The following is a 12252-nucleotide window of genomic DNA, read 5'->3' on the forward strand; positions in this document are numbered from 1 at the left end:
AATGTCAACAGACAGTCACTGTGGGTCTCACATCCATGAAGTGGATAAGAAATTGTGATGTAATGATGCTCATGCCACTGTATACTAAATTTGATTGACCTAACACAAATGCTTCATCTCATATTGATGTAATCTATCACTCAGCATTATATCCAAACATGGGTGTCAATCTTGATTTGACACCTAAAGAACTTTATAACAAATTTCTTAACATTTGTGCAATAACACCATTAAGACCAGTGTAAATTACTTACCGAAATCAGATTTTCAAAGATACAATTTTATTAAATAAAAATCAAAGTCCCTAATACAATTTAATTTCACCATTAATATCATAAATGATTACCTAGTTTGCCCTACAAAGGACAAAACAATAAAGTCATCATAATCTGTTGAACCAACTCGCAGGGACCATATTCCTGAAATATTAAATAGATTGGAAAATGTTGCTGGGCACCATATAATTAAAAAAAAAAACATTCTAGAGTAACTCAAATCAAAGTCCATTGATTTTATGGTGTCACAAACATTTAAGCATACTCTAAGAATTGAAACTTTTTTGTGGTGCTGGGCCTAGGATATTGTAATATCTTCATAGTTCAATTTTCAATATCAAGTTTTCAAGGTAGGGATTACTGTGTTGACTAATGGAATTCATCTGTGCATTACAACTAATGTTTCTGTGAGAGAAGAATTTCTTATATTGACATCATACAACAAATAGTACTAACAGAACCTGACAACGTACATGTATAAATCATCAAACTAACCAGGTGTTCATGCATTCCTAATTTTTTAATAAATTTGCTTTACTAAATCATTACCTTTGATACCAGGAAGATCTATGCTGGCATGCTCATGGATACCAATACCATTCCTAATAATACGTAGAGAACCTTCCTTGTAGGCACCTGAACAGGTAACCAGTTGTCCTTGACCCTGTCTTTCAAGGTCAACTACACACATATCTAAGATTGGACCAAGGTTGGTAAACCGCTCCATTTCTTGAACATATGACCCTTGATCATCTGCATTGACATTTAACTGTAAAAGGAATGACAGTTAGCATTAGTAAAGTAAAACATTGGCTATTTTACACCAAGATAACCTTATTTGGCAAAACAAAATTAGTCTTGTTTCCTGCTACTAGAAAAAAATAGGGTAGGTAGGCAGGGAAAATATTTGATTTTTCAAAAACATTTTACATAGAGTTAAAGGGGAAACACTCTCGACTTTTAACAATGGTTTGGGGGAAATTGCCATAAAATGATTAAAGTAGACACAAAAAATAGGGTAAGTAGAGTAGCAGGAAACAGACATATTTATTTTGACTTTATGTCTATACATAATTCTAAGTACATGAAGGAACCATTTTGTTCTTCCAAATCAGTTCTGTTTACAAAACTAAATGCTTTCATCTCTCAACTTGAACCAGAGTTAATTAACAGAGAACATGTAAGAATAAGACAGAACTGGTATTGATTTTTCAAACTTTTTTAGGGTACTATTCAATATTGGAAAGTGACTCTCATTACAACAAAAATATCACCTTAAGTTGATGTAGAAAGTTTATTTTAACATACAGAGACTGTATATCAACCATACCTTAACTAATTGTGAATCACCTAATCTTGATCCTATGTATACAACACCATTATCCAAATAAGTGATACATTCTGCTATGGTTGTCTGTAAAGGTAAATATATATCTTCAACATGTTATGATCTGCCTTTGATGTCATACATAAACAGCCTACTTGAATGAACCCCATTTCCATGACATTACTTTTTAGTTGTTGTTTTCCTAGTAAAATCTTACAATAATAGTATTAAATACTAACTCAATAGTCAGAAGAAATTGCATTTAAGAGATAAATAATGTTAATTTCCATACTTAAAAGAGACCCTAAAAAAAATGGTCACAAAATTGTCAAAAAATATATCATATATTTGTGCCACTTACCTCACCAAGTAGTTCAACTTTAATGTCTTTCACGACAACAGATGAATCCATTTTTTCCTCTTTCTCCAATAACAAGCAAAACAATCTCCCAGACATGTCTCCAAGGAGATAACGAGATCCATTTGCATCTACTTTACCATAACACGTCAAAGAACTTTGCTTAAAAGATAATAAGTACATATGTAAAACTAATTTACAACCTCTAAAAAATCAATTTTAAGATCTGTGTTATTTGTTTGCTTTCTACTTTTTTTTTTATCTTTACGCAGATTTGTAAATTCTGACAGTAGTGCAATATATCAGCCCTAAATAATCTTGGACTTAGTTAGTTTCCACACTTCAAACATTACAATCTATATTGTGTAATTTAATGATGAAAATATGAACAAACTAAGGAGAATACCTGATGGTAAAAACTTATACCAATTAATCTACAGCTGGAACCATTTATGTACATGTGTATTAACATACATGTGTATTAATAAGCATGCATCAGAGAAAACCATTGTTAAAACAACTCATAACGGGACATCAAAGGTTATACATGTATATCAGTTGTCCTATTCACAGAAAGTCATAGAGGAAAATACTGGCTGTAAAATCATGATGTAAAAATGTATTTCTAACAGTGATTACATGACTTACCCCCATTTTTTGTTTACAAATTTTTCTTAATACAGAAGAGATTCCGAATTCAGATTTTTACAAGTCCCCGACATTTTCCTAAGTTCTTAAATTTCAAGTCTCTTACTGTCCAAAATTTAAGTTGAGACAGGATATGAGAAATGTCTCACTGATATTTTATGAAACCAGCAATTTCAGAGTATACAAAAATTGGGTGAATAGGTTGTTTGGAAAAGATGTAATACACAGCAGTACCTTAATAGCAGGAGGAGCTACAGGCAGGCAGTGTTCTCCTTTCTGGTATGTGATGGATTCTTGTCCAATAATCAGGGCACCACCAAAGGGATCAGGAACTAAAATCACATGGATCAATATTAATGAAAAAAAATAACTGTACTTCAATTACCTTTGCACATACATGCATTTCCTATTATAACAATGTATTATTGATGAGTTTATAAAAGCACTGTTAATTTTGCAGGATACCTATCACATTTGAATAATACAGGCAGAATATGAGCAATTATCATAACTTGTGGTGATTTCAAGGAAATAAAATAAATAATCTGATTACTAGAAACACCAATTTTTCACTATTTAATACTGACACAACTGTTAGGACAACTTCAACAAAATTTAATAGACCATAAAACATACAAAATAATTAAGATAAGAATAACAACAACATAATTTGGAGTGAACTTGAGTCTAACTATATGATTTAAGATTTTAAATGTTAGCATAGAATGACTATACATTTGTATCTACATGTGAAAACAAGGAATTACTAACCTGCAATAACCATACAAGCTTCTGTTTCTACATTGTCCTGTTTCCAAGGACCTTTCTGAAATTCTTTGTTCTGTAAGTTTATCTCATATGTCTTTACATGTCTACCATGAGGATCCTATGAAAAAAAAAAGAATTGGTAAAGGTGTATACACTTTATGACTAATAATAGGATAATTAATTGGAAAGCGTGAATAACCAAAATAAGACAATGCCTAGATTTAACAAGTGTACAGAAGATGTTCTGCACATGAGTTCAATCTTAAATGTGTTCTTGGCACGAGTGAGAACCAATTGATTATTTTATTTATTACATAATTTTCTCACTTATTTGCTTCCATTTTTTCAACATAAAATTCAAATTTTGTAAACGGCAGATTGATATACATGTCGTGCTGTTTAGTTCTTTTTTTTTGGCGGGAGAAAGTCTGAGAGTGAAATTACCAATTTATTTTACAGTGTGAATTATCAAAAATATTTATAATAGGAACATTATTTTCACAAATGACCTGTCTTGAAAGATTATTTAAAAAAAAATCCTTCAGCAAAGCATTTTATGTCTTATTAACCTCAATATAAAGACAATCTGTCTTTTGTATCCATGAATTTGCTCTCCCTTAGTTTGTTTGTTTTTTTTTATTTAATGTCAGAGCAGCGATATTTCAGCTACATTCAGACGATGAACATGAAATTGATGATAAAATGAACATGAAATGATGATGAAATGAAAAATAGATGGGACACAAGGACAATGGGGTCGACAAATTTTGATTGCCACTGGAAATAGGGAGAGGTGGGTAGGATCAGGCAATTTAGCCTCCTGTGGCGGAGCCCTATGGTTCCTACTCCGGGAGAATACCACAGTAGGGTTCTTTAACTTGTGAGGAACGTGGCATCTTTCCCAACATGGTGCACCACTATGGTTTGCGGTCAGGTTTACTGTATTATAGCCTGGCAACCCCAGCATGTAACACACTAAGGGTACCCCATTCCACCACATGGGGCACACATCCCAGTTGCTTTGTTGGCAGAGAGCCCTAGCCCCTGGCTAGGGTTCTGGCACTATTTAGTCGCCTTTTACGACAAGCTTAGTGCTGCTGCAGGCCTATACTTTTAACACCTGGACCTGCACGGGGAGCTCTCCCTTAGAAAGTAGTTAAAGACACATTTTACTGAATCAGTAATTTTCATTCATAATGTATTAGAAGTATTTTATGTGAAATCAATTCCATCAATTTTTATTGCTACTTATCAGTCACCAAAGAAAGAAATCCATTAAAAATGTTGTTGCTATCCAGGCAACAAACCTTAATAACTAATTTTTAACTAAGTCCTCTCTGAAAGAATGTGTACCCCTATACTGATGTCAGTGAAAATCAATCCCATCCAAGCTATTATCCCTGCTAATCATTCACCAAAGTTTAAATGATATTCATAAAAAAAATAGGTGTCAAGTCTACATGTAAATCATTGACTTTTTTATTAAGCCAAACAAGTTGTACACCTTGACAAACTTTGGGAAAATCAATTTCATTCAAGCTTTTATTGCTACTAACTATTAACCAAGGTTAAAATAAAGTCTGTAAAAAATAGAGGTGCTACCAAGGCAACAAACCTAAAGCATTAATTTTTACTAAATCCCAATCCCAGAAGAAGTGGTCCCTCATGACTGATTTCTGTGAAAATTGAACTCATCTAAAATTTTACTGCTATGAACTATTCACCAACTAGCTCTCCTTTAAAATACACAACAAATGGAAACTAAAATCAACATGTCAACTGGAAGAAGACCAAATTTCTGTGGACCAACACCCACCACATTCAACCAATTCAGGTTGAAGGAGAGTCCAGTATAACATAACAAACTTCATATATCTAGGAAGCACAGTTGATAAGAAAGGGGAGAATGATTAAGCAAGAATATGAAAAGCCAGAGCAGCTGTCATATACATGTAGCTCAAGAATATCTGAGAAGGCAAACAAAGATACGAATACTCAGCAGTAATGTCAAGGCGGTCTTGCTGTATGAGGCAAAGATGAGGAGTATTTCAGTCAACAGATGAAGGCCCCATCTAAGAACAAGCCTATGTCATTCATATTTCACTAAAAAAAGAAGTGGTCCCCTTGATCTATTTCTGTGAAAATCTATCCATCCAAGTATAAATTGGTACTACTATTGACCAAAGTTTGAAGGACGTATTTAAAAAATGGAAGCTACCCAAGCCACAAAAAGTTGTGATGGACGGTTGGATAAAAGACATTATAGCTGGTAACCCCTGGAACTTCGTTGCATGGGGTTCAATTATTTATTCTAGAGAAATGACAACCAGAGACAATTTTACAGCCACTACCTTTTAATTCCTCTGGTTGAAAAGGAATACCATTCACAGTTTTGTCTGCAGTATGGACAAATTTTACATTTAACAAATTTATGAAAATATAACAATACCAAACTTAAAAAAATACTCCAGGTAATTTTTAAAAGGTTTAATGGCAATTTAAACTACCTACCTGGTGTATCAATATTAGAGTTGGTGTTGTACAACCATGCAGAAACTGTATATCTATAACTGTTAACTCTTCTAATCTAATAAAAATACAACTAATCATTCTTAGCATGAGGTGACATTGTAGATATTTACTGAAAGACTATTTACTTTTACATGAGAAAACAAGAAACCTGTGAGTGATGGCTCACTAGTGATACCCCAGCTATCAGAAACATAAACAAAGTCCTCATTAAGCAGGAAGTTAATGTCAAATTTTTCTGAAAATGGACCCCATCACATAGCATACCTACAGGAAGAACGTGTTAAATTTCAAGTCGCTGTGATGAGTAGTTGCTTTGGAGTGGGGGTATAATGATAGAATTTCAATATTTAGGCACCATATTTACTCACCATTTTGGATAAAATGATTGTTGGCAGGTCCTTATATAACTGAACTAGATTACAAACTGCTTGTGTCATTACTTTGATGTAAGTCTAGCAGAAATAATTCATTACAGAAAAACAAGTACTTTAATTTTTATAAAGCTACAAAAAAAAACTATAAGTCAATAGGACAATAATACCAAACATGAAGTTGCATGCATTGTTGTGCTAGGTATACCCATACCAGTTCATGAAGCTGATATAAACAAAATTTTAATCAATTCATTCAATGGGAGCCAGGATTCTTATGACAAAATTCTCTTTATCTAAATATAGTGGAAAAATGGCGAAGTCCTACAACACAGCAAGATAATGGATGCACCTAAAATGAAATGGCTTACTAAATATACAGAATTCAAGTGGGAGTCGCACTGCAACAAAATTCCGATGGACAGACAAGGTTATACAATACACCACCCATGTTGTTCCTATAGAATAAATTGTAGTCTAATGATTCTGCACATTTGCACAATTTACTGAGCAGGTATGTAACAATCAGATGTCCATCCTTCACCTACCTTCTGTTATATGATAACTACTAACTTAAAAATTGAGATATGAACATGTTTTTATGCTTGAATGAATCAGAACACAGTAGTTTTACTGTGTACAAAATTCTGGGAAGATTGTGTTTTCCTGAAAAAAGATATTGCAATAAATTGATGAATAAAAGGGTTTGAAAAGCTCATAATGATGTTTCATTTAAAAATTACTAATCTTGCATAATTATATTTAGTATGTATCTATTAATTTATTCTTTTTGGCATGTGCTTTATATGAAGCCGATTTTTTCTGCAGGTTTTTTCATTAAGATACCTTGGAAAATAGCTAATTCATGAGAAAAAACTGAGGCAACTGATTCGTTATATAAATTCACTTTTAATGACTATCTTTAATGAATTGAATTAATATTGATTTATCAATTTCAGAATACTGTTATTTTCAGTTAATTATCAAGGAAGACATATTAAACAAAGTTTGAAACTACTTTTTACCATGGTTCAAGGGATTATCAAGCTGTCTCAAGAGAAAGTTTGTTGACACCAAACCACCAAAAAATGTCCTGTCTGTAGACATTCATTATATCAAATTTGCCAATAGCAATAAAGCTACTATTCATGGCAACAAATACACCAGCCTTTGGTGTAACTATATAGTATTAAAGTGGACATCCAAATGTAGCAAATGCTTGATTTTATTTGGTATATTGACAGAAATGTCTTGTCCGTAGACACATGTAAAACTGTTTTTGAGATCAATATATTACTTTGAGCTGATAATACAGACATGTCTGTAATATATGAATATATTTTGTTTTAAAAGAAAGACATTTAATATCAATATATTGTTAAAACAATATTTTTTAAACTCTTGTATCATTTTTTATTATAGTATATAGAAATTTCATTTTAGATTTTAATAAGTGCTTGTGAAATTTAACTAAATGAACATAACAAATGTGTCTACAGACAAGACAAAATTGCATAACACAGATATGGAATGATTTCAATGTCATTGCAGAGATAAGAGACTAGTTCTTTAAGATGGATCTAAGAAGAAAAAAAACAAAAAACAAACATCAGAACCACAAATCAATACAAAAAGACAGAAAAGGTAGTATGGTGACTTGAAAGTAGACTTGAGAAGTAGGACTGAAAAACCAAAAGAACAATGTGAACCTGCATCTGAAAAGGCAAAGAGAATGAGAAGATATAGGGAGAAACTAAAAACCAACCCAAACAGAAGACACAGATAAGAGGAAATGAAGAAAAGAGATAGAGTAATCACGGGAACCCAGGTTATAGCGGTAATCAAAAGAATGCAATCTAGTAACTAAAATCATACATAAAAAGTAACAAAAGCAAATGAGCAACTTGACTCCAATAAAAAACTGGGAGCATGGACCAGGTGCACCGGTAGGGTATGTGTCAAGAGATAAGAGAAAGGAAAAAATTCATTAACAAACGAAAAAGACATGAGACTATCAGATAGTAGAAAACTTGACAGTGATGCAAAAAGGGCATACAGAGAGAAGAAAAAACTGAACAATCTGCTTCAAGTACAGAATGCAATGGTCAAACCCTGACAAACAAAAATAAAATCCAGCAAACAGCTGTGTGCCTTCTGAAAAATTGAAAAAGGCAAATGCTGTCCTCAGAATGCAGAGTTGGAGGATGAGAGTAAAACTCAGAAGTCGCGAAGGCAGCTCGAGGTTAAAAAGTTCAGAAACTAACCAAAACATTGACATTATAGGAGGGAAAATACAGATTGTGCCAGGAAATCAAAATGAAGACGTGGAAAACAATCAAAATGAGAATGTAGGAGAAGAATAAGATGTGAAATGAGACAGAAAATCTAGATGAGAATGTAGAAGTAAATCAAGATGAGAATTTAGAAAATCTGGATAATTTATGAGAAAATCAAGATGTGAACATTCAGAATAAGGATATGGTAGAATAACGAATTGAGAAAGTAGGAAATAATCAAGAAAATATAAATGACAATCAAGAAAGAAATACAGAAAGAAATCAAGATGAGAATATAACTAACAGCCCTAAATCTTTGACTTTGACACAAATTAAGACACCATTTCAATCAAGATCGACAAAGAAAGCAAAAGCAGCATTACCAGAAAGGCCTCAGAGAAAATCAAGAATTTAGGAAAAGCTCATTAATTTGCCCAGCGTAAGGCCACACCTAGAGAAAAAGGGACTAATTATAAGTAAAACAATCCGAAAGACAACTTCAACTTGGAAAAAATTTTTTTGACTCTTAAAAGTCTAATATGAAAGCTGTTACTAAGCATGGAACAGTTAAAAACCAGAAAAGAAATGCATACCAAATTTTACACAATGCTATTTTCTCTGGTGTAAAGAAATATACTATTGGTAATGCACTTTCTTCATATCATAATCTGAGAAGAAACCGAGGAAAACTAAACAATGATTGGTGGGAAAATAGGAAACGAAAAACAAGACAAAATTGATCAAGCTACAAAAGAAAAAGTTACTGTTTCTTTTCGTCTCCTCAGAATGGTAGAGAGGTACCTAATAAAAAGGATGTCCTGAAGATAAACAGAGATCAAACTAATAAACATATAATGGTTATGACAATGGCTGAGGCATTTGATTTCTTTAAGAAACAAGACACTTGACATTAAAATTGGCTTAACATCCTTTAAGAAGTTGAAACCTTTTCAAGTAAGACGTGTTTCTGAAACATCGCACAAATCCTGCTTATGCCAAACATGTTGCAATCTTTCATTAAAGATTGATGCTATTCAAAAGTATTCAGTGGATAAAGGCTATGATAATTTCAAAGGGACAGTAAAAAACTGGAATCAAACCATTGTTTCTGCTATAACGCTGTGTGATTACGCAGACCATTTGTTGCCATGAATAGTAGTATTATTACTATTGGCAAATTTGATATCATGAATGTCTACAGACAGGACATTTTTTGGTGGTTTGGCGTCAATGAAATTTCTCTTGAGACAGCTTGATAATCCCTTGAACCATTGTAAAAAGTGGTTTCAAACTTTGTTTAATATGTTTCCCTTGAAAATTAATCTGTTTCTTTCTCATGAATTAGCTATTTTTCAGCGTATCTTCATAAAATAACCTGCAAAAGAAAGCAGAAAAAAATCAGCTTCATATGAAAAACATGTCAAAAAGAATAAATTAATAAATACATACTAAATATAATTATGCAAGATTAGTAATTTTTAAATGAAACATCATTATGAGCTTTATAAACCCTTTTATTGATTAATTTATTGCAATTTCTTTTTTCAGGAAAACACAATCTTCCAGAATTTTGTACACAGTAAAACTACTGTGTTCTGATTCATTCAAGCTTAAAAGCATGTTCATATCTCAATTTTTAAGTTAGTAGTTATCATATAACAGAAGGTAGGTGAAGGATGGACACACTTATGAATAATTGTCAAGTCTGTAGACCAATATGGTTGCACTTTTATTCAATGCCTTGCAGGTTTCAGTGGTAACTTATGTTCAAATAATTAATTATATTTTGTCACAAATGATCAACTTGTTAAAGTATAATTTATTTTGCCACATTGTTTAAATGAAGTTAATACATATTAAGAAACAGGATTCTTTTTCTGCTTGATCTATTTTTGTTGATAGTTGATTTTTTTAAAGTTAAATTAGAAAATGACAATACTGTTTTTCTTGTTCTATCTTTATTCAATAAACATTTGAAACATTCTTATTAAAAGATATTGATAATGACACAAAAAAAATAATTCAAAATTTACATACATGGAACAATGTCCTGTCTGCAGACAAATTCAATGAAAATATAACAGATTTCTATAAGCAATGATTTTGTTACTGTCTGCCTTAGAATTATAAATACATACACCACTTGAAAGAAAATTGAAACTCCATCCCAAAAATGTAAGTTTTTTTCTTATTCTAAGCTGTTAAAAGACTTTGAAGTTGCATAAGAAATTGAGTTCTGTTTTTTATTTGCATAATTTGAAAATGTTTACAACCTTTTTTTTTTTCTAAAGTTGAGTTACAACTTGAAATTTTTATTTTTCTCGTTCTATGTTTGTTCAATAAACAATACTAAAATTTGTACTTGTATTTATTGATAATTTACATAAAGCACCTCAGAACTTTTATACATTTATAAAAACTGTCTTGTCCGTAGACATTATTCAATGAAATAATAACAGATTTCATACTGGAATAAATCTGTAACCGTTCATCTTATGATAATGAATATATACATCATTTTGAAGAAAATTTAAAATCCTGTCCAAAAATGGGACTTATTTACCTATAGAGACAAAACTAAAATTGAAAAACAATAACTGAAAGATGAGAGTTTTATATAAATAAAGACAAAATGTAAGCAAATATGATTTTTTAAAGAGGAAATATGTGATGACCAGGTTTTTCAGCATTCCATTTATAAACTTAAAGTAATTGTATTATAATTAGAACCATTTTACACTGAAATATTTGAAAAGACATCTCCAAATGTGTGTTATAGAGCAGTATGTAGCTTGTTTTTTTCTCTCTAAAGTTTTAAGTTTGAAACGCAAAATCAATGAAACCCTTAAACTATTTTGAAAAAGATTATTATTTTCATATATTATCAGTATTTGGGCTTCAAAAAATTACCCTGTCTTATATTTTAAAAGGATTTTAAAAATAACCCCAAGTGAAACATAGTTTGGACATCTGATTGTGACACAGAAGCACTTCTCTCTATATGGAACTGTTGCTGAGATAATTTCAGTTAATCAATTTAATCAAAAAGGAAAATAACTCAAGCAGGAAAGGAAAATAACTCAAGCAGGAAGATGCCTTATAATGTTGACCAAATAGTGAAATACATGGTTTCAGACTTTGTCTAATAGGGATTTCACACTCAAATACTATTTATAGACAGGGTAGCCATTTTGATTAAATTACAACCGTAACTTCTTCAGATCTAACGTTATCAGAAGAAATATTTTTTTTGTAAAATAGATGAAGATGAATTTTTTTTTAAGTTCACAGACGCACTTATAAAAAATCACTAACCTTTGATATATATTACCTTATATTGAAAGCTTTCAGTTCTTTATTATCTCTGTCTAGTGGAATGACTTTAAAAAGGCCATCATATAATCTGAGACCTATTACTCGACATAATGGATCAACAATGCCAATGATACCTGTTTCCGACGGCCTACCAATACGATCCTGTAATGAGTTAATAGTACTACATGTGACTATAATACTACTATATGAAAATTGTTTGCAGCCAACTTTTCAGACAAATACAGGAATATTAAAAGGTACTAACTTCTCAGTCAATACCAGTCATGTTATATAGAGCACATTGTAGATCATTAAATGAGTTTTTACGAAGACCTTTGAAGCTTAATATCGACTCTGATCATACAGTGTTTTCATAAATAAT

At 31.6% G+C, this 12252-nt stretch overlaps 1 protein-coding gene across 1 annotated transcript in view; it reads right to left on the reverse strand.

The window, feature by feature from the left end:
• The window catches only part of LOC148609206 (DNA damage-binding protein 1-like), a 31178-nt gene that overhangs the window by 13749 nt on the left and 5177 nt on the right, over positions 1-12252 (reverse strand). Inside the window, exons 4-11 of the mRNA XM_088595954.1 lie at positions 11887-12032; positions 5888-5963; positions 3380-3494; positions 2843-2940; positions 1964-2122; positions 1606-1689; positions 825-1044; positions 347-419 (exon numbers count right to left, since the gene is read on the reverse strand). Coding sequence (XP_088452080.1) covers positions 347-419; positions 825-1044; positions 1606-1689; positions 1964-2122; positions 2843-2940; positions 3380-3494; positions 5888-5963; positions 11887-12032 — 971 coding nt within the window. The remainder of the gene's footprint in view (positions 1-346; positions 420-824; positions 1045-1605; positions 1690-1963; positions 2123-2842; positions 2941-3379; positions 3495-5887; positions 5964-11886; positions 12033-12252) is intronic.

This window comes from Perna viridis, chromosome 8, assembly GCF_037379345.1.
Source record: "Perna viridis isolate PV_CMFRI_1.1 ecotype Kerala chromosome 8, ASM3737934v1, whole genome shotgun sequence".
Classification (NCBI taxonomy): Eukaryota; Metazoa; Mollusca; class Bivalvia; order Mytilida; family Mytilidae; genus Perna; species Perna viridis.